We start from the raw sequence: 24,458 nt of genomic DNA, 5'->3' as shown, positions 1-24,458 counted from the left end.
TCTTCATCCCATTCCAAATTCACCCTCTCTACCATTTCAGAAATAAAGTTATATTGTACTTAGAGCTTAGAGAATGGGTGGGAGTTTAAAAGAAGAGAGCCAAGGAAATAGTACCTTGACCTTTTTTTCTCTCCCTTTGACCTTGTGCCTGGGCTCCCTATTGGTCAGAGGATCCTTTGATGTTTCTGCCTGTGTGGCAGAAAGAGTGAAGAGGTGAGAAGTAGCTCTGCAGGGGTAAATGTTACAGAAACTAACACAGCACAGTGTTGAGCCAGTATTTGGGGCTTCTGGATGATACATCCATGTTTTTATATTTATTTTTCTTCTTGAGTTGGAAAACACACCGAGCTCTTTTTTACTGTGAAAAAGAAGATCTAATATTAATTTAAGATTTGGGCCCTGGCTAGCTAAGTGAGTGGTGTATCATTCACAGCGACAGGGAAGAAGCATGATTAATTCTGTTTTGGATACACTATGTTGAAGTATTTGCAGGTCAACCAGGTAGCAATGTCTTATAGGCAGTTTGAGATCCATAGTTATATAGATATATAAAAATGTGTAGCTCAGGGGAGGAATCTGGGCTGAAGTTATAGTTTGGGGTCACCATACGTATTAGCACATGTATGTGTATTTGAAAGTCTTTTAGTTGAATGAGCCGCCCAGGAACAGTATAGGATAGAAAGAAAGGAGGTCTAGAATGGACACCTAGGGAGTATCAGCTGTAAGGGAAGAGAAGAAGAGGAACTGGAGAGAGAAGAACCAGAAAAGATTGGTATCATAAAAATGAGAGGGATAAGAGCTGTAAGGAGCCAGAAGCCAAATGTCAAAGAAAGCTAAGAACCCACATCTCCTTTCTGGGCATCAGATGCCATACCCAGCTGTCTGCGTGATATCTATTGGGATGTCTAACAGACATCTCAAAATTAATGTCTCAGACAGACGTCTTTATTCCCCCACAGCCTGCCACAGACACACCTGAAAGTGGTCCCCCCTGATTTTCCCATCTCTGTAAAGTAACATTACTGCATACCATACAAAACCAAAGATCATTCATTTAATTACTCCCTTCCCCTAATATTTAATCTACTAACAGGTTCTACAGATTTTATACATTGAAAACATGCTGATGACGTTTACCTGTGTTAAATCCTCCACCATCACCATTCTAAATTGTTGTCCTTGGTCTGAACCACAGCATCCGAGCTGGTCTCTTCCCTGTTTCTATAGTTCTCCCCTGCAGTCCATTCTACACAAAGTAGCCAGCTGATCTTTTAAAACATAAGTAAGGGGCCCAGCAGGTGGGATGGTGGTTAAGGGCATTGGACTCCCACATGGCCGACTGTGGTTCGAGCCCCGGACCTGGCAGCTTACTTTCTCACTTTCTCTCTCTCTCTCTCTCTGTCTTTCTCTTGCTCTGTCCCGCTGTGGTCTAATTAAATTAAGTAAATAAAATTAAATAAAGTAATTCTTTAAAAAAGAAAAAAGAAAAGTCATGATGCATTAAAATAAATAAATAAATAAGTAAAACATGCCACTTTCCTGCTTCATGTTCTTCAGTGGCTTCTCATTCTTCAAATACAACCCCACACCTTACCTTGGGACTTAGAGCAATCTGCATAATCCATCCTGTGTCTTCCTCATTTCTCCAGGTCTTGTGCTCACTATGTTCAGGTCACGCTTCTGCTCCTTTCTGTTCCTCCAGTTCCTCCAACATACATTCCCTTCCCTCCTCTGAGCCTTTGCCATTGTTTAGTCTTCTGCTGGAATTGCTCTTCCCAATCTTGCCGACTTGCTCGTTTTCATCCTTCAGGTTCCTGAATTCTAATGTTGCTTCCTTGAAGAGACTTTTCCTGGCCACCTTATCTAATGTGTTTTTTTCTGAACGAATCTTCATTGTTTTGTTTATTTTCTTCATAGAGCTTATTACATGTGAGTTTACTCCTGGTATTTTATATTCTGTGGGTTAGGACCAATGTATTATGACACTGTCTACTGTTACAATAGCATACAAAGTATTTTCACTGTCCTAAAAATTGTGCTCTGCCTGTTCATTCCTCTCTCCCACAACCCCTAATAACCACTGATCTTTTTTCATAACCCAGTCGTTGTATTAGTATTTTATTTATTTCCCCACTGCCTGGAGTTTTCTCTTGTGAACTAAGCTATATGTTTTTCATTTTCTTTTCTATTTTATCTAGCATTTTGATATCCTTATAGAATGAGAACTTTTTGGCCATCTGGTTTACCATGTTACTTATCACAGAGCCTAGTGCATAGAACATATAGAAGTGTATTCTTTTCTTCATTCAGCTTGTAGTAAAGAAGATCATGCCATGTAAATGGTAGAAGTTAGCATAGATGTTCTCTAAGCAGAGTTTCTAGTAACTTTGAATTATTAGGAATACATTTTCTTGCCTTTTTGGAACTGTTTCTACTTACTATTTACTATTAATTATTTAATTGTTAATTAACAATGAACAATTGTTAATTGTTCGTTCTGATAGGGACCTCTTCTGGTTTGACATAATTATACTTTATAACAAAAAATCATTTCTGTATCACATAACAGAACTGCCTTATAATGCTAATTTAAGTAATATCAAGTTATATGAGATATTCCATAGTTTCTTAGGTTATCTTTAGTATGTAGTTATAGGTATAAGAGTAATGGGCCACTATGTGTACACTATAACATTACCATAATGATGCTTTACTTATATTTTACTCGTTTCAGATTAAAGTATATTTCTTTTTTTCTTGAGAGTTGGCAATTTTATTTATTTATTTATTTATTTATTTATTTATTTTAATTTGTGTAGGATGTGTACTTACTGGTGGTAGGAGGAGGAGAACGAGAAAGTGAAAAAGCACCCCCTGGGGGGTGGCCAAGCCACAATCCCTTCTCTATTCTCCTCTTGGGATTTTGGGAGCACATGCTCATGCACCCAAGAGTGTTTTTCAAGTCCATGGGTCTGGACTCAAACCACACCATCAGCATATGGAATCCAGTTGTCTTAACTACCACACCACCTGCTAGTCCATTAAAATATACTTCTTTTTTTTTTTAAATAAAAAGAATTATTTATTTACCTTTATTATTATTATTACTATTATTAATTACTTTAATCTGCTACAGAATATGCATATATACCAGAGAGAGAAAGAGCAAGAGAGAGAAAGTGCAAAAGCAAGCCACCAGGTTTAGGACTCAAATCACAGTTGGCCACGTGGGAGTCCAGCATCCCAACCAGCACGCCACCTGCCGGCTCCATTAAAATTATACTTCTAGGGACCAGCAGATGGTGTAATGGCTACATTGCTGGACTCCCATGTAGCTGTTCGCAGTTCGAGTCCCGGACCCGGTGACTTAAACTCATGCCGGGTGCGTGTGCGTGCATGCCCAAGATCCCAAGAGGAGAATGGAGGAGAAGGTATTGTGGCATGGCCATCCCCCCCAGGGGGTGATTTCTCGCTTTCTGTTTCTCTTTCTCTCTTTGTCTTTCTGGTGAGCACATATGCCCTATAGCAAAAACCTCTCAAATAAATAAAGTATACTTCTAAAAGGAGAAATAATACTTGATCATTTTATTGAAGAATTGCTGCAGAATTGTTACCATCAATATCATTTGGTACTCATTAAATTAGTCCTGGTTGGCATTTTCTACATGATTAATTTGATACATTTTTTTCATAAAGTCGAAGGTCTCTACTGTAGCTAAGAAAAAATCTGATGAGGGCCAAGTAGTAGTTCACCGTTGAACCCACATGGGAAAAGTCCTGGTTTGTATCCCATGGTTCTCCCTGAGCACGCCAGCCACATCCTGTGATCCAGGGCAGCTGAGAGCGAGGGTGGACCATGCTGTGAAGACATTATCAGGGTGCCTTTCTCTCTCTCACCCCACCCCATCTCCTCCCTGATAGAAAAAAAAGGGGTGAATAAACTTTAAAAAAATTGTCAAACATTTCTCGTAATTATAGCTGTATTTACTTATCATCTAGGTTTACTGGGAAACTGGTGCCCAGATCACATCTCCTCATGATAAAGAAATTCTGAAATGTATAGAAGAATGTGTGGAACCCTGGAATGGTTCCTGGAATGATAATTTAGTGGACACCAGCCCACTGAAGAAAGATCCTCTGCAGGACATTTGCAGGAGATACATGGAAGATCTGAAAAAGATCTGTTTTCACAGGTGTGCAAGTGGGAATGTACAATAGTATTACTTTAGTATCAGGCTAACCAATGAGGGAGAGAAAAGGGTGGGGGAGAAGAGATGTATATTCATGATATTAAAATTATAGTTAATTAGTACTGCTCATATAGCCAGACATTTATTAGCATATGAACAGATAGATAAAGTGTGGTGTAGTCATACAATGAAATATTACTCGGCAATGAAAAAAGAGGAAGTACTGGTACATGCTAGACCGTGGATAAACTGAGTAGTACGGTAAGTAAAAGAAGCCAGTCACAAAGAACCACACGGTGTATGATCCCCTTTATATGGAATGTCCAAAACTGGTATGTCTGTAGAGGTAGAAATAGAAAGTAGATTAGTGGTTTCTTGTGCTTTGGAGGCATGGGAGGGTTTGTGATGGCAGTATGGGTACAGAGTTTCTTTTGAGGGGTAATTAGAGTGCTCTAAAATTAATGGTGGTCAGTTGAACAACTATGAATATAGTGAAAGGCATCAAATTTTATACTTTAAGTGGGTGAATTGTATGGTATGTGAATTTTAGTTTAATAAAGCTGTTTTTAAAATTATAGCTAAATATAGTTATTCTTCTGTGTAAGATTGGGAAATTTCTTTTTGAGATTTTTTCTTAATTATTTCACTAACTATCCCATAAATGCTAACACTATTGCTAGAAAGAATCCGGGCTTGCTGAGTATATTTTCCCTATCTTCATAACAGATTTTAGCCTTTTCTCATTTATTTAAAAGAAGATGTAACTATCAAGCTATCAATGGCTCACTTCTTCTTCCCAGATGAGAAGTCAACAATAATATTAGCTAAACGCTGCTACCCATAGTCAGTCTAAAAAGAACTTGGTCCTTTTGTTATCTCTTCTGTCTTTGCTCATTTACATTTATGTTTTCTTTTTGTTAGAGGTTTTTGCTATAGGGCGCATGCGCTTGCCAGACAGAGAGACAGAAAGCGAGAAATCACCCCCCAGGGGGGATGGCCACACCACAATCCCTTCTCCTCTATTCTCCTCTTGGGATCTTGGGCACACATGCACACAAGCCTGGTGTGAGTTTAAGCCACCAGGTCCAGGACTTGAGCCGTGGTCAACTACATGGCAGTTCAGTGACATAGCCATTACATTAACTGCTGGTCCCACATTTATGTTTTCTAAAGCGAATATAAGCAAAAAAAATTAGCAAAACGATCTTAACTACATATCAAACTGAAGGTATAAATGCACAGAGAATTATTATTATTTATTGTGACTTTAAAATACTGGAATTTGACTATATGTATAAGGATAAAGAACCACAAAAAAAGATAAAACTATTTAGTAGCTCAACTGTTCATAGAAATGCTGATAGTTTTACAGATACAGATATAGATATGTACACATATACATATATCATAAAGCAAATAGGTAATTATGTTAATGTCATGGGGAACTGAGATTTTAAAATGAGATTCCAATGTAAAATCCAAATAATTTTTTAATTATAATTTAAAATTTGAATATGAAATTTTACTATAAACTTATTATTCATTTGCTTCTTTCTAAAATACTAGTTCTGTTACTGAAAAGGCCTACAAGTACTCCCACACACATAACCCAGATTACAATCTAAATACCATTACCCATTAAAAGGAACCAAAATTGGGACCTGCAGATGGCATAGTGTAATGGTTACGTCACTGGACTCCCACATGGTCAACTATGGTTTGAATACCAGAAACACATGCGAGGAATCCTGAAACGAATGCCAGGCATGTGTATGTGTATGCCCAAAATCCCAAGAGGAGAATGGAGGAAAAGGGAGTGTACCATGGCCATCCCCCCTCTTGGGGATGATGCCTCACTTTTTGTCTATCTCTCTCTGTCTCTCTCTGGCAAGTGCACATGCCCTATAGCAAAATTCTCTCTCCCAAAAATAGGAATTTCTAATTCTCTAATTTCCTTAGAGAAATTGATTCCACTGACTTGGGCAGAAAATGTACTAAACAAGCCTGGAATGTCTTTTTTATTTTTTTGGAGAGATTTTTGCTATAGGGCATGCACGCTCACCAGAAAGACAGAAAGAGAGAGACAGAAAGCGAGAAATCACCCCCCCCCCCAGGAGGGATGGCCACGTCACAATCCCTTCTCCTCCATTCTCCTCTCAGGATCTTGGACACACACACACACACATGCCTGGTGTGAGTTTAAGCCACCGAGTACTCGAATCATGATCGACTACATGAGAGTCCAGCGACATAGCCATTATGCCAATTGCTGGTCCCTGGAATGTCTTTATTAAAAAACAAAACAAAACAAAACAAAACAAAAAACTGGGGACCAGCAAATAGCTTAATGGTTATGTCGCTGGACCTGCAAGTAGTTGACCATGGTTCAAGTCCTGGACTTGGCAGCCTAAAACTCAAGCCAGGTATGTGTGCATGCATGCCCAAAAATCCCAAACTGAGATTGGGTATTACATAATATTGCTAAGTTATTATTAATTTTGTTATAGTTAAGAGCGAAAGGGGGACTAACGTACTAAAGTTCTTGAAGAGAGATGATGTGGACCAGAATGGAAATGGAGGATTTGACCTCTGGGAGGAGGGAAAAGATTCCCTTTCTGTTGTCAGCCTAAAAAAGGAAAAGATGTGTATGGATGTTCATGGGGTTACAGATTTGGTGTAGGATTAGGAAGTTCTCAGTAGATGGCTTCTGTGTCTCAGCGATGAATGAGGTATAGGGGGAAGAAAAGAGTATGAGAGGAGAGAAGATAGTGACTACATCATGATCTTGGAGAGTGAAAAAGTCCATTTTTTTGGATAACAAAGTAGAATTGCCAGGCAGCTTTTTCTCTTTTTAAAGGATTGTTTTATTTAATGTTAGTTATTTATTTACTTACTATTATTATTATTTTAATTGGACCAGAGAGCAACAGAGAGAGAGAAAGTGAACAAGCAAGTGGCCAGGTCAAGGACTCAAACCAAGGTTGGCCATGTGGGAGTCCAGCAACCTTAACCACCAAGCCACCTGCCAGCCCTATGCCTGACAGCTTTAAGTATCCATCTTAGGTAGAGCTGTTCAGCTGTTTGATGACATTTACTCCAATAGTAGTTAGCTATTCTGGTGCAGGCCTGGAGTTGATTTCAACAAGAGTTAGGGTAGTGGAGGGTCAACGTAACCAAAATGACATGTAAGACGTGATTAAAATCAGGTATCTTGGGGCCAGCGGGTGACATGGTGGTTAAGGTGCTGGATTCCCATATGGCTGACCATGACTCGAGTCTTGTACCTGGCAGCTTGAAAAAACACACCAAGTGTGTGTGTATGCATGTCCGAAATTCCAAGAGGAGACTGGAGGAGAAGGGATTACCATGTGGCCATCCCCCATGTGAGATGATTTTTCACTTTCCCTCTGTCTCTCTGCAAGTGCATGTGCGCTATGGCAAAAATAAATAAATAAATAAATAAAGGAAAAAAAGAGAAGAAGAAGAAATTGGGTACCTTGTAAACAAAGCCGGACAGGAAAGGAAATGAAGGAAGGAGGATCTGAGAGACAGTGAAAAAGACAAGTTAGCAAGTTTTGCCAAGGTCCTAGTAAGAAATGATACTTCAAATAATGATGCAGCATATGAAAGGAAGCTATCCAGGTCAGGAAGTTGAACCACAAAGGGAGAATGCAGCTAAATTAAAACTCTTTTGATCTTTACGTTAATATTACATAATTTAGGGGTTTTCGAAAATATATTAGACCTCTGCTGAAGGCTTTTAACACTTTTTCTCAGAATTTGTTATAAATCACAGTTAAGTTTTTTATGATATTGATTAGATGATCATTTTCCTCTACAGGGAATTAAATGCAAAGACCACCTTGAAATTCGTGCACACATCCTTCCACGGGGTCGGACATGACTATGTGCAGTTGGCTTTTCAAGTATTTGGTTTTAAGCCTCCAATTCCAGTACCAGAACAAAAAGATCCCGATCCAGACTTTTCTACTGTTAAATGCCCAAATCCTGAAGAAGGAGAATCTGTGCTGGTATATATATATATATATATATATTTAATTAAAACTCAAGCCAGGTATGTGTGCATGCATGCCCAAAAATCCCAAACTGAGATTGGGTATTACATAATATTGCTAAGTTATTATTAATTTTGTTATAGTTAAGAGCGAAAGGGGGACTAACGTACTAAAGTTCTTGAAGAGAGATGATGTGGACCAGAATGGAAATGGAGGATTTGACCTCTGGGAGGAGGGAAAAGATTCCCTTTCTGTTGTCAGCCTAAAAAAGGAAAAGATGTGTATGGATGTTCATGGGGTTACAGATTTGGTGTAGGATTAGGAAGTTCTCAGTAGATGGCTTCTGTGTCTCAGCGATGAATGAGGTATAGGGGGAAGAAAAGAGTATGAGAGGAGAGAAGATAGTGACTACATCATGATCTTGGAGAGTGAAAAAGTCCATTTTTTTGGATAACAAAGTAGAATTGCCAGGCAGCTTTTTCTCTTTTTAAAGGATTGTTTTATTTAATGTTAGTTATTTATTTACTTACTATTATTATTATTTTAATTGGACCAGAGAGCAACAGAGAGAGAGAAAGTGAACAAGCAAGTGGCCAGGTCAAGGACTCAAACCAAGGTTGGCCATGTGGGAGTCCAGCAACCTTAACCACCAAGCCACCTGCCAGCCCTATGCCTGACAGCTTTAAGTATCCATCTTAGGTAGAGCTGTTCAGCTGTTTGATGACATTTACTCCAATAGTAGTTAGCTATTCTGGTGCAGGCCTGGAGTTGATTTCAACAAGAGTTAGGGTAGTGGAGGGTCAACGTAACCAAAATGACATGTAAGACGTGATTAAAATCAGGTATCTTGGGGCCAGCGGGTGACATGGTGGTTAAGGTGCTGGATTCCCATATGGCTGACCATGACTCGAGTCTTGTACCTGGCAGCTTGAAAAACCACACCAAGTGTGTGTGTATGCATGTCCGAAATTCCAAGAGGAGACTGGAGGAGAAGGGATTACCATGTGGCCATCCCCCATGTGAGATGATTTTTCACTTTCCCTCTGTCTCTCTGCAAGTGCATGTGCGCTATGGCAAAAATAAATAAATAAATAAATAAAGGAAAAAAAGAGAAGAAGAAGAAATTGGGTACCTTGTAAACAAAGCCGGACAGGAAAGGAAATGAAGGAAGGAGGATCTGAGAGACAGTGAAAAAGACAAGTTAGCAAGTTTTGCCAAGGTCCTAGTAAGAAATGATACTTCAAATAATGATGCAGCATATGAAAGGAAGCTATCCAGGTCAGGAAGTTGAACCACAAAGGGAGAATGCAGCTAAATTAAAACTCTTTTGATCTTTACATTAATATTACATAATTTAGGGGTTTTCGAAAATATATTAGACCTCTGCTGAAGGCTTTTAACACTTTTTCTCAGAATTTGTTATAAATCACAGTTAAGTTTTTTATGATATTGATTAGATGATCATTTTCCTCTACAGGGAATTAAATGCAAAGACCACCTTGAAATTCGTGCACACATCCTTCCACGGGGTCGGACATGACTATGTGCAGTTGGCTTTTCAAGTATTTGGTTTTAAGCCTCCAATTCCAGTACCAGAACAAAAAGATCCCGATCCAGACTTTTCTACTGTTAAATGCCCAAATCCTGAAGAAGGAGAATCTGTGCTGGTATATATATATATATATATATATTTAATATTTAAATTACTAGTAATTTATAATGCCATTAGCATAGATAGAACTGTCTGACAATTTGAAGATTACTTACAAAACAGAAACCATCCTTAGTTTAGTTCTTTTAAGGTATATTGGAAGCATAATTGGTGTTTGGTTTGAAATCTATAGTGGAAAGTCCTGACTTCCAGGCATCTTATTTTAAATGTGGCCTATTTACATTTTAAAGGGCATATCACTAACATAGTCCTGCATTTAGGAATATTAACAATGACTTAGGTTCTTTAGTATAGTCCAGCTTTTTGGATCACTATTTCAGGAACTTTCTCTGAGACTGGCAGAGAAAGAGAATGCCCGAGTAGTGCTCGCCACAGACCCTGATGCAGACCGACTGGCAGTGGCAGAACTTCAGAGGAAGTAAGTAGAGTCCATGTAATGATTAAAAGTTTAAACTTGGAAAAGGAATTTTTGATTTTATGTCTAATAGGCTCATCGAAAATAATAGAAGAAACAAGAAAAAAATCTGTAAGCCCACTCTCTGGGGTTAGCCACCCAAACTGATGCTCTGACATTTTTTTTCTATGTTTTTTTCTATTCAAATATTTAAAAATATGATTGTTATAAAATTTTGCTCTATTATATATAGTTTACCATCATCATTATTTTCTGTTTCACTTGTACTGTGGGCATTTCCACCTGTCCTTATATATTATTTGAAAATACTGATTTTTAAGAGATAACTTTATCATTTCCTAATCTTGCTCCACTGAGTTGCTGTATATTTTTCACCATTATAATGAGACGGATATCCTGAAATAGGCAGGCTTAAATGTTTATCATTTTTTTTCTCATTAAATAGAATAAAAGTAGCAATATGGTAATCCCTACCCTAGCATCAATTAGAAAAGAAGTAATACATGATCTGAAAACCCAGAATCCTCTAAAATCCAGAGCTTTTCCAGTGCTGACATGATACCACAAGTGGGAAATTTCACACCTTACCTCATGTGATGGGTAACGGTAAAAACATTGCATTGCCAACATATTACATAAGATTACCTTCAGACTGTGTGTATCAGGTGTATATCAGACATAAATAAATCTCATGTTTAAACTTGGGTTCTATCCCCAAGAGATCTTACTACATGTCTGTGGGTATTCCAGAATCTGAAAACCTGCAACATCTTTTCAAACATTTCTGGTCCTAAACAGTTTGGATAAGGGATATTCAATCTGTAATAGATGTTTTCTCAAAAATCCCATTTGATGATTTTTGGTTTTTCCCATGTCAAGAGTGGTATTTTGCAGGTCCTAGAAGTAAGACGTTTTAATCAGAAGTTAAAAGGTCATGACTGAATTTTCATTTTCTCTACAGTGGCCATTGGAAAGTTTTCACAGGGAATGAGTTGGCCGCTTTGCTTGGGTGGTGGATGTTTGATTGCTGGAAGAAAACTAAATCAAGAAATGCTGATGTGAAGAATGTTTACATGTTAGCCACCACAGTCTCTTCCAAAATTTTGAAGGCAATTGCACTTAAAGAAGGATTTCATTTTGAAGTAAGAATAGATAATATCTATTTGTTACTTTTTAACATATTCGTATATACTAAAGACATCTCCCACCAAAACTGACTTTCATTGAGCACATTTATAATTCTCCTGTTTTGGGACCAGCAGTTGGCGTAGTGGCTATGTTGCTGGACTCTCATGTAGTCGACCATGGTTAGAATCCTGGACCTGGTGGCTTAAACTCACGCCGGGTGCGTGTGCGTGCATGCCCAAGATCTCCAGAGGAGAATGGAGGAGAAGGGATTGCGGCCTGGCCACCCCCCCCGGGGGCGATTTTTCTCTTTCTGTCTCTCTGTCTCTCTCTGTCTTTCTGGCAAGTGCACAGGCCCTATAGCAAAACCTCTCAAAATAAATAAATAATAAATAATTCTCCTGTTTTATCTAATTCTGTTCATAATTGCTTAATCTTTTTGATAGATTTAGAAACCTTGAGCCAAATTCACCTAGTATATAATTTCTAGGTTGAAACTGAGATATTCTCTAAAACTTACTTTAGCACTTACCCCATGTGATAATATCTGGTTTTCTGTCTCTCAGTGACCTCAACAGTAGTATAGACTATTCCAAGGAAGTATAGGTATCATCAACCCCTTATTTAGACTTTTCAAGCACACTATTATGAAACCTTAAATAGTCTTCTAAGTTGTAAATTAAGACCCAGTAATACTATTGAATAATCCAAAAAACTAGTGGCTCACTCAGCCTAGTTCATTAACCTCCATGAAACTTGAGCAGTTTAGCCAACCAGTTTTGCAGCCAGAGACTAATGGGAGTTCAGTTGCTTCTGCTCTGCAGTCTTTCCCAATTATCAGTGAAAATGTCACCACTGGGCATTTTTCTTGAGTTATAGTCAAGTCTCAGGTCTTGACACTAATTAGCTAAAGGGAAGAAAATTGTACCTGTCTTGATGAAATCGAACTTTTAGTCTGAGACTTTCTAAGACATAAAAAGCAAAATGAAAAATATCAAAAGTTAATTCAAGCCTGGGACCAGCAGTAAGCGTAATGGCTATGTCGTTGGCCTCCCATGTAGTTGATGGCTTCGAGTCCTAGACCCGGTGGCTTAAACTCACGCCAGGCACGGGTGCGTGCGTGCCCAAGATCCTGAGAGGAGAATGGAGGAGAAAGGATTGCGGCGTGGCCAACCCTCCTTGGGGGTGATTTCTCGCTTTCTGTCTGTCTCTCTGGCGAGTGCACGCACCCTATAGCAAAAACCTTTCCCCCCCCTCCAAAAAAAAAGTTAATTCAAACCTAAGATCTGAATTACAGTAACATTAATGGTTTCGTTATTTGTATCTAGGGCAAGTAAAACATAATGAACATAAAGGAAAAAAGAACATGATTCTAAAGATCAATGTTACAAATTTGCTTGGTTTTGTGTTGTGGGGGGGATAGCTTTTTGTATGTTTATTTGGTTGGTTGGTGAAGATATAGAGGTGAACAAGGACACAAAAGTTAGTGAGCTCTAGAATTAATGCGTGTCACATGCTCTTTCTGATGACCTTAAAAGGGTCATTTCTTTTAAAGTGAGCAGTTGTTCATCACATGAAAAAATCCTCAGATCTAAAGAACTTAGTGACTGTCTTGGTGGTTTTATTTAGGCCACAAAGTTATGGAAAAGTGCACTTGTTTCACGCATCTGTGATAATGTTGAGAGTGCATCACTAATAAATTTCATAGCCTTCGATTGCTCAGAGAGACTAAAATACAATCCTCATAGGCACTGCTGTATTAGTGGCTCAAATACACCTTAAAGACCAGTTTCTGGGGCCAGCAGATGTCCTAGTGGTTACATCGCTTTTCCTACATGGCCGACTGCAGTTTGGGTCTTAGACCCAGTGCTTTGAATATCACCTTGGCGCATGTGAATGCATTCCCAAGATCCTGGGAGGACAGTAAAGGAGGAGGGATTACAATGTGGCCATCCCCCCTCAGAGGTGATTTCTCATTTTCCTTCTCACTGTGTCTGTCTCTTTCTCTTTCCAGCAACCACCTGCATGCTAAGGCAAAAACCTCTTAAACAAAAAAAAAAAAAAAAGAAAGAAAAAGAAAAAGACCAGTTTCTGAGAAGCAGTGTAATCATCTCTTATGTAAAGGATAATCTTGGGCAAATTTACTTAATCTATGAGCCTCTGAATCAGCAAGTATTTTTAAGATCATGATGTAGGACCAGATAGTGGCACAGCAGTAAAATGCAATACTCTGCAAGGCAATCTTGTAAGAGAAGGTTCTCGGTTCATACTCAGAGACCTCCCTGAGCACACCAGGCACACGCTTGCCCATGATCTAGAGCTGACTGAAGGCTGGGGGTAGATCATGGCTTTTAGACCCTGTGAGGGGTATTCGCGCTCTCTTTTTCTTCCTCTCTCTCTGTTGCTTATGGAAGAAACAAGTAAATAAACTTTTTTTAAAAGATGATACAAGGGAGCTATCACAGTACTTAGTGAAAAGTAGATCATAATGTGTTGTGTTACTTTATGACTGTGTGCGTCACCACGTATAAATATTGGGTTGTATCTGATGTAAGTCACCTATCACTGTGCACTACAGGTAGTATGTCATCAGTAGTGGCAGTGTGTATGTTCATGGCCCTTGACTGACTATAACATCTACCACCATATAAATCACTGTGGGCCAAAGACCAAAGAAGATCACTATTGAGTATCATATGCATTTAGTGACAGGCTTTTCTCTAATACGTATGTATGAGAATGTCACTTAACTAGAGTATCCTTCTCTGCATTGCAGGAAACACTACCAGGTTTTAAATGGATTGGAAGTAGGATAAAACACCTCCTGGAAAATGGGAAAGAAGTCCTTTTTGCATTTGAAGAGTCTATTGGTATGTAGTAAACACTAAAATCTTTGAAATTTAATTGAGCACATTTTTGAATGTGTTAATTCTGTACAGAGGAATTTTTGTCCTCTGGTTTTGTGTTTTGAATTGTAAAAACTAGAAAATTCTGAAATGTATAGATGCATTTCTTATCAGAAAAAAAGAAAAAGAGCCCAATGATCCTCTTCACATGGGATCCATATAGATGAGTTTTCTCTTACTCGGCTTTTAAATGAACTGTTCCTTCTGGAGAAATAAAACTATTGAAATGACAGGATTCGTTTTCATCTTTTCTGAAGATATGTGTTAATCCTCAGGCTTTCTGTGCGGGACCTCAGTTCTGGATAAAGATGGGGTGAGTGCGGCCGTGGTGGTGGCCGAGATGGCATCCTACCTGGAAACCATGGACGTGACCCTGGAACAGCAGCTAGCCAGGGTTTATGAGAAGTAAGTTCTGTGAATGTCACAGCCAGCCACCCTCCCTGCCTTCGTTCCTGCCTGCCTGCCTTCCGGCTCCTTGTTTTCCTCCTACCCTTAACTGTCTAAATTTGTTTTTGAGGAATAATCAGTCCTTTTTTTTTTAAAAAAAAAGTATTAAAATTGTCTGAGTTCAAAACTTTCTCTAAACTACTGTAATAGGCTTATCTTTAATATGTACTTTTCTAAAGAGTTATCTGAAATCTGATTTTAGCACTTTACATTTTACACAGATATGGGCATCATATTTCAAGAACTTCGTATTTCTTATGTTATGATCCACCTACCATCAAACGTATCTTTGAAAGGCTTCGCAATTTTGATTCTCCAAATGAGTACCCCAAATCTTGTGGGGCATTTGCTATATTACATGTACGAGACATTACCACTGGGTATGACAGCAGCCAGCCCAATGAGAAGTCAGTAAGTTCCTTTTATTTTATTTTTTTCCAAATGAGAAAATTTAATGACCTACGTCACCCAAAAGCCCAGAGGTAGGACATGTTTCACAGGAGACTCCATCTAGTTTCCTTTTTCACTGCTTGGTTATAAAGGCCATAATTTAGAATTAGCGAAGTGGAAGAGACGCACAGGGGCAAGGTGCTGTGGTTAGGGTGGGGCAGGGAGCTCCCACGCCCCCTCTGGGTGTGCCGCCCTCTCAGCTGAGTTCTCAAGTCTGATTAGGACGAAATGAATCTATAAAGCAATTTAGGAAAGAAAAAGGTATGATTGGTACACACCTATACCCAGGAGGGATAGAGGGTGTTTCAGACAAAGGGAATGGGAGTTCAAGGTCTTGTGGTAAGAAGAAATGTTCTTTAGAGAGCCAAGTGGTTCCTGCACTGGCATGTGAGGTAAGAGGAAGAAAGGCCTGTATGGTGACGGGGTTAAGAGGAACAAACTTCCAGGCAGGAAGGTCAGTCTGTAAGCTGTCTCAGCAGTCTAGGTGAAAGATGATAGCAGCCTGAATTTAAGATAGTAGCAGTAGAAGTGGAGAGAAGCAAGCAGAGTTGAGTTAAATAAAGTCTAGAATAGTCAGGACTTGCTGGTTGATAGTCTGCAGGTGAAAAGGGAAGGGTCTCTGAATTAAGCCAATGGTGTTTGATAGTAAACTGACCTAGACAAGGGTCTCAAGGACAGGACTAGAACTCAAGACCCCTGAGTGAAGGTACCACTGCTGACTGTCATAGTATAACCCTCACAGTCCCCTCAAGATGCTGTGACAGACTCACGTGTGGACTAGGAAGAGTACGAGTGTTAATCCAGCTGCTCAATGCCAGCAAAGCTCTTTTCTGTTTTTAGTGTGTATAAAACATATAAATAGTTATGTTGCACCCCTGCGCATTATTTTGCACATCCTCTAGAGTAGATGCTCTCTCCTCTTCAGAGAACATCAGTAAACTATGAAAGTGCTTTGCAAATATAGAGGCAATTTTGACTCTGGAGCAGACAGACCTGGCTTCCACTTCTTGTTCTGTCACTTAGGTGATTACCTTGAACAGGTCGTTGACAGTCTTTGAGCCTCATCCATAAAATGGCAATAATGTTTACTCTGCAGGATAATTATTGAACCCAGAGATCATGTATGTAAGGTGGATCACCCGATGCCTGGACTATTATAAGGGTTCAATAAAGGGTATATTTATCAATTATTATGTTGATAGTCTTTGACATTTTATAATTCTTTTAAAATATTTTTAAATGCTTAAATTATAGTAAAAGAACACATAGCATAAACGTTACCATCTTAACTATTTCTAGGTGTACAGTTCAGCAGTGTTAAGTGGATTCATATCGTTGTGCAATAGATCTCTAGAACTATTTCATCTTGCTAAACCGAAATTCTGTACTCATTAGACAATTTCCCATCCCCGTCTTCTGAGCTCCTGGCAACCACCCGGGGTGCCTACTTTATGCTTCTATGAATTTGACTACGTAGCTACCACGTGTAAGTGGAATGTATTTTATAATTCTTAGAAATAAAAATATATTAAGTGTAACTAAGCTGCTGTTCCAATTTTGCATAGGTCTTGCCTGTGAGTAAAAACAGTCAGATGATTACGTTTACTTTTCAAAATGGCTGTGTTGCTACTCTTCGGACGAGTGGGACAGAACCAAAGATAAAGTATTACGCAGAGATGTGTGCGTCACCCGACCAGAGGTGAGAGTTGACTTTTTTTTTTTTTTTTGCTTTATTGAGATATAATTTTCACTGTATATGGTTGGCCCATTTAAAGCATACAAGTTAGTGGTTTTTAATACATTCACAAATTTAAGCAACAATCACTGTGATATGCTTTATCTATAGAACATTTTCATCACTCCTTCCCCCAGAAGCCTCCGACTGATAAAAATCACTCCCCATTTCCCTCCCTCAGAGCCCTAGGCATCCACCAGTTTGCTGTGTTTTTGTGTAGATTTGTTTATTCTGGACATTTTATATGCATGCTACAGTATGTGGACCTTTATGACTGGCTTCTTAGCGTAAAGTGTCCTAGGTTAATCTATGTTGTGGTTTGAATCAGTGCTTTAGTACTTTTTAAAAAAAAATTTTACCTAATATTCCATAGTATGGATATGCCACATTTTTGTTTTTGTTTTGTTTTTAAAGAATTATTTATTTATTTATTTATTTTATTTGTTATTATTATTCTTTAATTTGACCGGAGAGAGAGAGAAAGGGAAAGTGAGAAAGCAAGCCGCTAGGTCCAGGATTTGAACTAAGGTCAGCCATGTGGAAATCCAGCACCTTAATCACCACACCGCCTGCTGGCCCTACCACATTTTTGTTTTATTTTGTATTTTAAGTTTCTTTCTTCATGAGAGAGAGGCAGCACCACCAACAGGATCTTGGCTCTGTGATGGACACCCTTCCTCAGTCAGCCCCAGATCCTGGCACATGTCCATGCCCCGCGTACTCAGGGAGGTCTCAGAAGTCTCCAGACACAAACCTGGAACCTTCCCACATCAGTCGGCCTTGCAGAGTGCAGCATTTTGCCACTGCACCGACCATTCAGCCTGCAATTAAAATAAAGGATAAGGCGACTAAAATAAAGGATTTCCCAACTCTTACATCTTTTTTCCTCAGCAACATTTCCTTACTGGAAGAACAACTGCAGAAACTCATTGAAGCTCTGATTGAGAATTTCCTCGAGCCCAGTAAGAATGGACTGACCTGGCGTTCTGCTTAGGGGCCACCGTACGTCCTGAGTTTGCGCTGGCACATGGAGCAGAGCAGCCAGGAGCTCCATGTGTTGAGCCTCGTGTTCACGTTCTCCCTCTATCCTGTCTGGAAGAGTATCTTTTTCCTTCTATTTTCTTTCTTTTCAGTCATCTGGTTGAACAAACTATATGTTTGGGATGAAATGGTCTAGAGGAAAATGAAATGTTTTCATAATCTTGAACAGAAGTCATTACATTAAAAGTATTATAGTAACACGTTGTTCTTTAGCAGAAACATAATACAAACATGATTGTTCTTATTAAAGAGTGATTAAGCTTAGTTCTGTATCTTGTAATTGTGTAAAGCATGGTTAAAAAAATAAAGACAGATAAATGTCGTATCATCATAGGGTTAGTTAAGGAGATTAAATCCATAAAATCGACTAGAAAATGATTCTGCACTTAGATCTCTGTGGGAAAGTGTCGTCGTTACATTGCAGGTGTTAATGTGCAACTTAAGAGTATTTGAACTAGGGAGTTCAGTGTTTCTAGTTTAGAACAGATGTTACAACGTGTGATTGCAGCACCTCTGTCTCGGGTGCCCTTGGTGCAGTGTAAATTTGCTGTATGTATTCAAATTCTGCTGTTTACTGAACATAAACAATAGTGGCAAACACTCCTAGGGGCTTCATTCTTGTCTAGTTTCTCAGTGCCGTCTCAGGGTCCGGTGTGAACTGAAACAGTGTCCCTGCTTTGAATATAGTTTAATCGGTTATTTTTCAGAGAGTTGTGGAAAATCTTCCATCCAAATTCTGTAGGTGCTTCCTCAATATCAGTGGGTTTGCTGATGTTAAAACCGTGTGAATGTAAATAAAGATCTTGATAAAAAGCAGGCCTAATGTTAACTATAGCTTGAGATCTTCATGTTAAAATGGTCAGTTATCATAACCTTTAAATAAAGGGAAAAAAATCAGAGCTGTGCAGAAAGGAGCTCTGAAGTCTTAACTTTTGAATTTTTGCTAAGTAGCTTTATTCCTTTATCTGACGAAGTAATGATAATGTCGCTAAGGAATAAAACATTCAGATTTTAAGAATTATGAAACACTGAGAACTATAAAGTCCAGATCATTCTAACATCACTGGCTCCTATAGCATTTCTGAACACTAGTACTGTTTATCTTTTTTTTAATATAGAAAATAGTGTTCCTAAGAAAGTCATTTTGGTGGATTCTTCTGAAAAGACGTAACAGAGAAATACTGTTGAACCTTCTTAAAGTGTACTGCTCCTGTCTTGCTCACAGAAGACCCCTGGGGTCTATTCATTAGGAGGTAATAGTAACAAGGCCTGGTGTATTCATACTAAACACATTGCCTACAAGAGCTAGCACCAGTATTAGAGTAATAATAGAAAATCTAAGCTGTTCAGAACGTTCATCAAGTCATGGTTTGGTTTGTTGCAGCTATCAGCCAACATTCGATTGAGCTCATGCAATCCAAACATCATTTTCAAATTGTCATATTGCCACTATTGTTCATTCGTTCCTTCCTTATCTTCCACCTGGATCTTCTCTGACTGTAGATTATAGACAGCTAGCTAAATGTAGAGTACATTTTCCTGGATGAGTTTGTTTGCAAAGCTTTGCACTGGAGACGAAACGTGTAGATTTTTTTTTTTCCATTTAAAAAGTGTAACACATTTTTTTCTTTGCTTTTAGGAATATAGGTTGTAATTTAAGATATGGCATATATTCTACAGAGTGGTATCAACAATGTTATATATATATGATAAAAGATGTATATTTGGTTTCCGTACCTGTGTTTCAGTGACTGCAGAACAAAATGAAGTAAAAATGATAAGACAGCCCATTCATAATCACTAAAGCTCGAAGAGAATAGCTTTAGTTGAGTGTTTTAATGCAATGCAGCATTTAAGTTACTTCAATCAAGGCGATAAGCTATTGAAGCCTGGATTCTTATCTCAAAAATTAAGAAGTTCAAAGTTAAAATTAACACAATTCCGCAGATGTTCCCAAAGGGTATTGATTGAGGGAATTATTTGATTCTAGCCACACTTTAGAGTTCATCTGAGCATGATATTTAAGCATGAACTTGACATAGTGGGTTCATATTTGCGTAACAGGAAAACCCGGTGACAGCCCAAGCCAGCCAGGAGGGAGAGAAGTGTGTCGTGGATCTTTTCCTTTCCAAACAGTGTGGTGAAAATGAATGCGTTCTCATTGAGCTGTAAATCTAAACGAGGGTTTTCTAGAGTCTGTGGGAAAAGGATAGAGTAGGACAAGATCAAAGCATATATTGGAAATGAGCAGTAGAAATAAACAATATGGAAGTCAGTAACAACACAGGAGAAGCTGCTTAGAAGGGAAAATTTAACACCATAAAAGTAGGGAATAAACCGTGTACAAGTTGTTTACTCGTGTTTATCTGTTATTCTCATGAGCAGACAATGAACTGACTGTTTTCCTTATTGCCATCACTAAAAAGAGGCCAAGTTTTAGAAGCTGAGAAAAAGTACCCTTCTCTCAGTTCACCTTCTGCCAGGTGTACACACCACACACTTTTCTGTTGTGTCAGATCATGTGAGAACTCAGGAGGCGACTGAGCCGAAATAAAAAGGAATAAACTGTAGAGTGGAAAAATAGGACCTCTGAGAAAAAGTGCAAGGAGTAAAGATCATTTAACTCTGGAGAAGAGAAAGCTATTGAGATCATTTTATAAAAATCTTGGGCTCTTAATTGAGGCTTTTATTGAAGGACTCAGAGTCAGAAATACAAGGACAAACTGATCTCCACCTCTAGTGAAGACAGAATAAGAGGGGTTTGAGAAAAAGGGAGGGGGCAGCATAGAAGTTTTAGATGAAGAGATAAGAACTTCTGGGGTAGGAATCATTATAAAGTCTTCTGTTTGCAAGGTTTTTTTTTTTTTTAATTTTTAAGGGGATAAAAATGTTAATTTTTAAGGGATTTAATAAATCTTTTTTTAGGTTTTTGCCACAGGGCACATACACTTGCCAGGGGAAGACAGAGAGAGAAACAGTGATAGGGAAAGTGAGAAATCACCCCCACCCCCACCCCTACCCCCACCCCCGGGGATGGCCATGCTGCATCCTCTTCTTTACTCTCCTGCTGGCATTTTGGGCAGGCATGCACATGCTCCTAGCATGAATTTCAAGCTGCTGGGTCTGGAACTTGAACTGTTGTCAGCCTTTGGGTCTGGGACCCGAACTACTATCAGCCATGTGGCAGTCTAGCGCCATAATCAACATACCACCTGCTGGCCCCACTAAATGGCTTTTTAAAGGTGTCTTCCTACACATTTTTTTTTCCAAAATGGGTTGGAATAGAAATGATGTAAAGAGCACTGAAAGCAATGCTTAGGTTTCACTCCATATGTAAAAGAATGTAGCTCAAGATAATTTTTGTATATTTTGAGTAGTAGATGGATGTATGAATAAAGACCCGCTTCCTTTTTAATGTAACCTGGCAAATTAAGTGAGACTTGAACACAATTTTGTCCGTCTTGAAGAATGTATAGTTGTGTAGGATAGTCGAGGCTGTTGTTTTAGACATGAAGGATTGTTATTTGGCGTTAGTAACTTCAGCAGTTGGAGAAGTTGTGAGAGGTTGGACAAGTTGGAATATCTTTATGTGGGAAGTAGACCTACCATTTTTTTAAGCAGGTTGCTTCTGGGATTGATTCAATGGGAGATTAGCTGGAGTTTGACAAAGAAACTGTTCTGTGAACTGCTGCTATTGGTATTTGTTTCAGATATTTTCCATTGATATTTGTAATGCTTGAAAAATCCAAATTTGACTTGGATAAATTAAATTGTCTGCCTTTTTCTCTCTACCTCCCTCTGTTGCTACGCACCCTTCCACATTTTGTTACTGTGAAAAGCTATTGCCCTATTACCTCATTGATAAGAAACCTTTAACTTGTATTCATTCAGAATGCTTTAAACGTATTCATAAACTATGTTTGTCTATGGATGTTTGGTTATTTTGTTATTGTCAGACTAAGACTTACTGTACCAAGTAATGTAGAATCTATTTTATAATCATCTTGGTCTGTCTGGACACTACTGTATGTTAACTGACTATGGCCTTTTACAATTCACACGTTGTCTGAGATTGTCCTAAAAACTGATGAGGCAAGAGTCAGACTCACCAACATGAGTGGTTCATGGGTTTAATGTCAGGTTCCTTGTACTTTGGGCAGCCCAGCACAAATCTGAGGAAATCGTTTTCCCATTTGTCCCTCAAAGCATCTTACCATAAACCAGAGAAGTCTAAAGAGAAAGAAGCAAACCCCTCATTGTCTGACTTTTTCCACAGCGTGACCTTAGCTCCAGCTAGAAACAAAGAGCCCACGCTGGTTGTTCACCTAGACCTTCTTTCCTCTTTGTTAACCCAAGCACTGTACTTAAGAGAACCTACAAGGACGACAAGGGTGGCCACTTCAGGGCAAAGTGACGTAGCTAAAGTCTGCTGCTCCGATTTGTCCACCAGCATGACCCTGAAGGAGAGGTGGGGGTCTGAGAGTAAAGTCAGAAGCAGCCTACCACTGCCACGAAATCGCATGTCCTGTCTTTAACTCGCGAGTCAGTTTTGCATTTGCCATAACAAAACCGTCTTAATATAAAAATGGTATCTCTAGTCTTCACTGAAACTGGTGCTGCCAGAAAAGAGCACTGTGCTTATCACATGGCCTCTTGACGCCCCCTACCCCTGCCCCCCAATTGCTGCCTATCCCCTTGGGGTACACACGCTGATTGTAGTGTGAGAAATAAAAACATAGAACACATCTAGAATATTCTCTGCCTTCTCGAAGTTGACCATCTAAAGTTCTAATGCCAAATGAAAAAAGCGACCCGAAAGAACTGCGTTCCTGTTGAAGCTGACGATACAGTCTGAGGTGGCCAGGTGGTTCTTTCGTTCCCGGGCATTCCTTCACCAAGGAGGAACCGCCGAGAATCAGCTCCCTGAGAGCAAGGATCACAGTATTTTATTTTTTCATGTCCACACCACCTAGTTCAGAACCTCATATAGAGTACTTAACTGATGATAATAGGAATTGTGGGATTTTTTTTTTTTTAAGGAGCAAACAGTTAAGATACAGTCAAATTTTCTAATTTAGCTTGTTAAATGACATCCCTTACTGTGAAATTTATAATAAGTGATGTTTATTAAGCAGGCATAGCCTTCAACACTCAGTTTGTGCAGAGAGAGCAGAGCCTATTTCTACATGGAAATTGTATCTAACGCCTAGTATTTTACACTCAAAGCAGGTGTTAGCTTGGAAGTGTCGGAAACAGTGTCTCTGTAGACTTAGTCTCACGAGTCTAAGTGCCATCTTGAGCCTGCTGGCACTTCCTTCCAAGTGTACCCCAACTAATTTGCTACTATTTGGTATCTTTTTGTCCAGGGTTTCGATTCATTCAGTGTCTTACAAGACCCACTCAAGCAGGAGTCTGTGTCCCTATCTGGTGAGGCCTTCTTGTTGCAGGCTAGAATAAACTTTTGGTGGACATCGTTAAACATGCCAGATAAAGTATATATAGTGAAGAATGAATTATTTTTCTGACTAAGTGTATAGTAGTAGTCCAAAATGATGCCCTCGTTTAAACAGTTTCCATCAACATCTCCTCCTTCCCTACGAAAACACCAGGGTGTGTTATAAGTCCTGCCTGTGAGAATTTGCACTTTATGTATTTGTGTGCGTGTGGATTTCCTGTGGTTTCAGTCAAATGAAATGTTATCAGTAATAAACAGGTCTCTTCATAGGCATGAGTTTCCGTGTCATTTTTATTATCTTAGGTACGGTGGAGTTCCTAAGTTTACTGTCCAAACTGGAGAATGTTCTTGAAATATATGCACGGTATACCCCAGAATCCACGCTAAGTGAATATTCTGCCCGGCACTCAGGAAACTGACTGGTTCATCGGAGATGCCCACAGTAATAGCTAATATGAAAGTTCTTTCTTCTGTTTCTTTTTCTCTTCTCCATTTGACCTTGTTTGTTTGCCCATGTTAATACCAGCTACCATAATAAGAGAGAAAAAGGAAAGACTTGAAAATCCCTCAGAGGAGTAACTGCAGGTCTGTGCTGCAACTGGGAGTGAGGTAACGTGTTTCCAAAGGTCACTACGGTTCTGGAGTCCCGGTCTCCACTGACTACCTCTCCTCAGGCTCCAGGGAAAGGTGAGGGAGAGCTTGTTTTACCAGGTCTTTTTATCATCTTCTAATTGAATATTCTGAGAACTAATCTGACCCCATCCTTAACCCCATCTCCTATTTTATCCTTTATAGCACATAAAGAAGAAACAAATCCGTTTACTCGGGAGCATTATCAATCTTCGCATGTGCAGCTCTTTCACTGCTTTACCACCACCTAGAGCAGTGCATGACACAGAGTAGGTGCCCGATAAATATGAATGAAGGGCCCCTCTCAACTAAGTCCTTGATTCTGCCTATGCACAGAGTTGCATGGAATGAGAAATGGACAATAAGGAAGGCACCG

General features: G+C 39.1%; 1 protein-coding gene across 4 annotated transcripts in view; it reads left to right on the top strand.

Annotated features, from left to right (window-relative positions):
* PGM2L1 (phosphoglucomutase 2 like 1) overlaps positions 1-20,950 on the top strand; it is a 61,620-nt gene extending 40,670 nt beyond the window's left edge. For all 4 annotated transcript variants that reach the window (XM_006140985.3, XM_006140986.3, XM_027774150.1 and 1 more), the window contains 9 exons: positions 4,000-4,193; positions 8,032-8,221; positions 10,199-10,296; positions 11,255-11,435; positions 14,195-14,288; positions 14,600-14,729; positions 14,993-15,182; positions 16,787-16,920; positions 17,848-20,950. In XM_006140985.3, coding sequence (XP_006141047.1) covers positions 4,000-4,193; positions 8,032-8,221; positions 10,199-10,296; positions 11,255-11,435; positions 14,195-14,288; positions 14,600-14,729; positions 14,993-15,182; positions 16,787-16,920; positions 17,848-17,950 — 1,314 coding nt within the window. In that variant the 3' untranslated portion in view covers positions 17,951-20,950. The remainder of the gene's footprint in view (positions 1-3,999; positions 4,194-8,031; positions 8,222-10,198; positions 10,297-11,254; positions 11,436-14,194; positions 14,289-14,599; positions 14,730-14,992; positions 15,183-16,786; positions 16,921-17,847) is intronic.
* The last annotated feature ends 3,508 nt before the right edge of the window (positions 20,951-24,458 follow it).

Source organism: Tupaia chinensis, unplaced genomic scaffold (assembly GCF_000334495.1).
Source record: "Tupaia chinensis unplaced genomic scaffold, TupChi_1.0 Scaffold000047_1, whole genome shotgun sequence".
In the NCBI taxonomy this organism is placed as follows: domain Eukaryota; kingdom Metazoa; phylum Chordata; class Mammalia; order Scandentia; family Tupaiidae; genus Tupaia; species Tupaia belangeri.
Note: the sequence above shows the minus strand (reverse complement) of the source record. Positions and strands in the feature narration are given on the sequence as shown.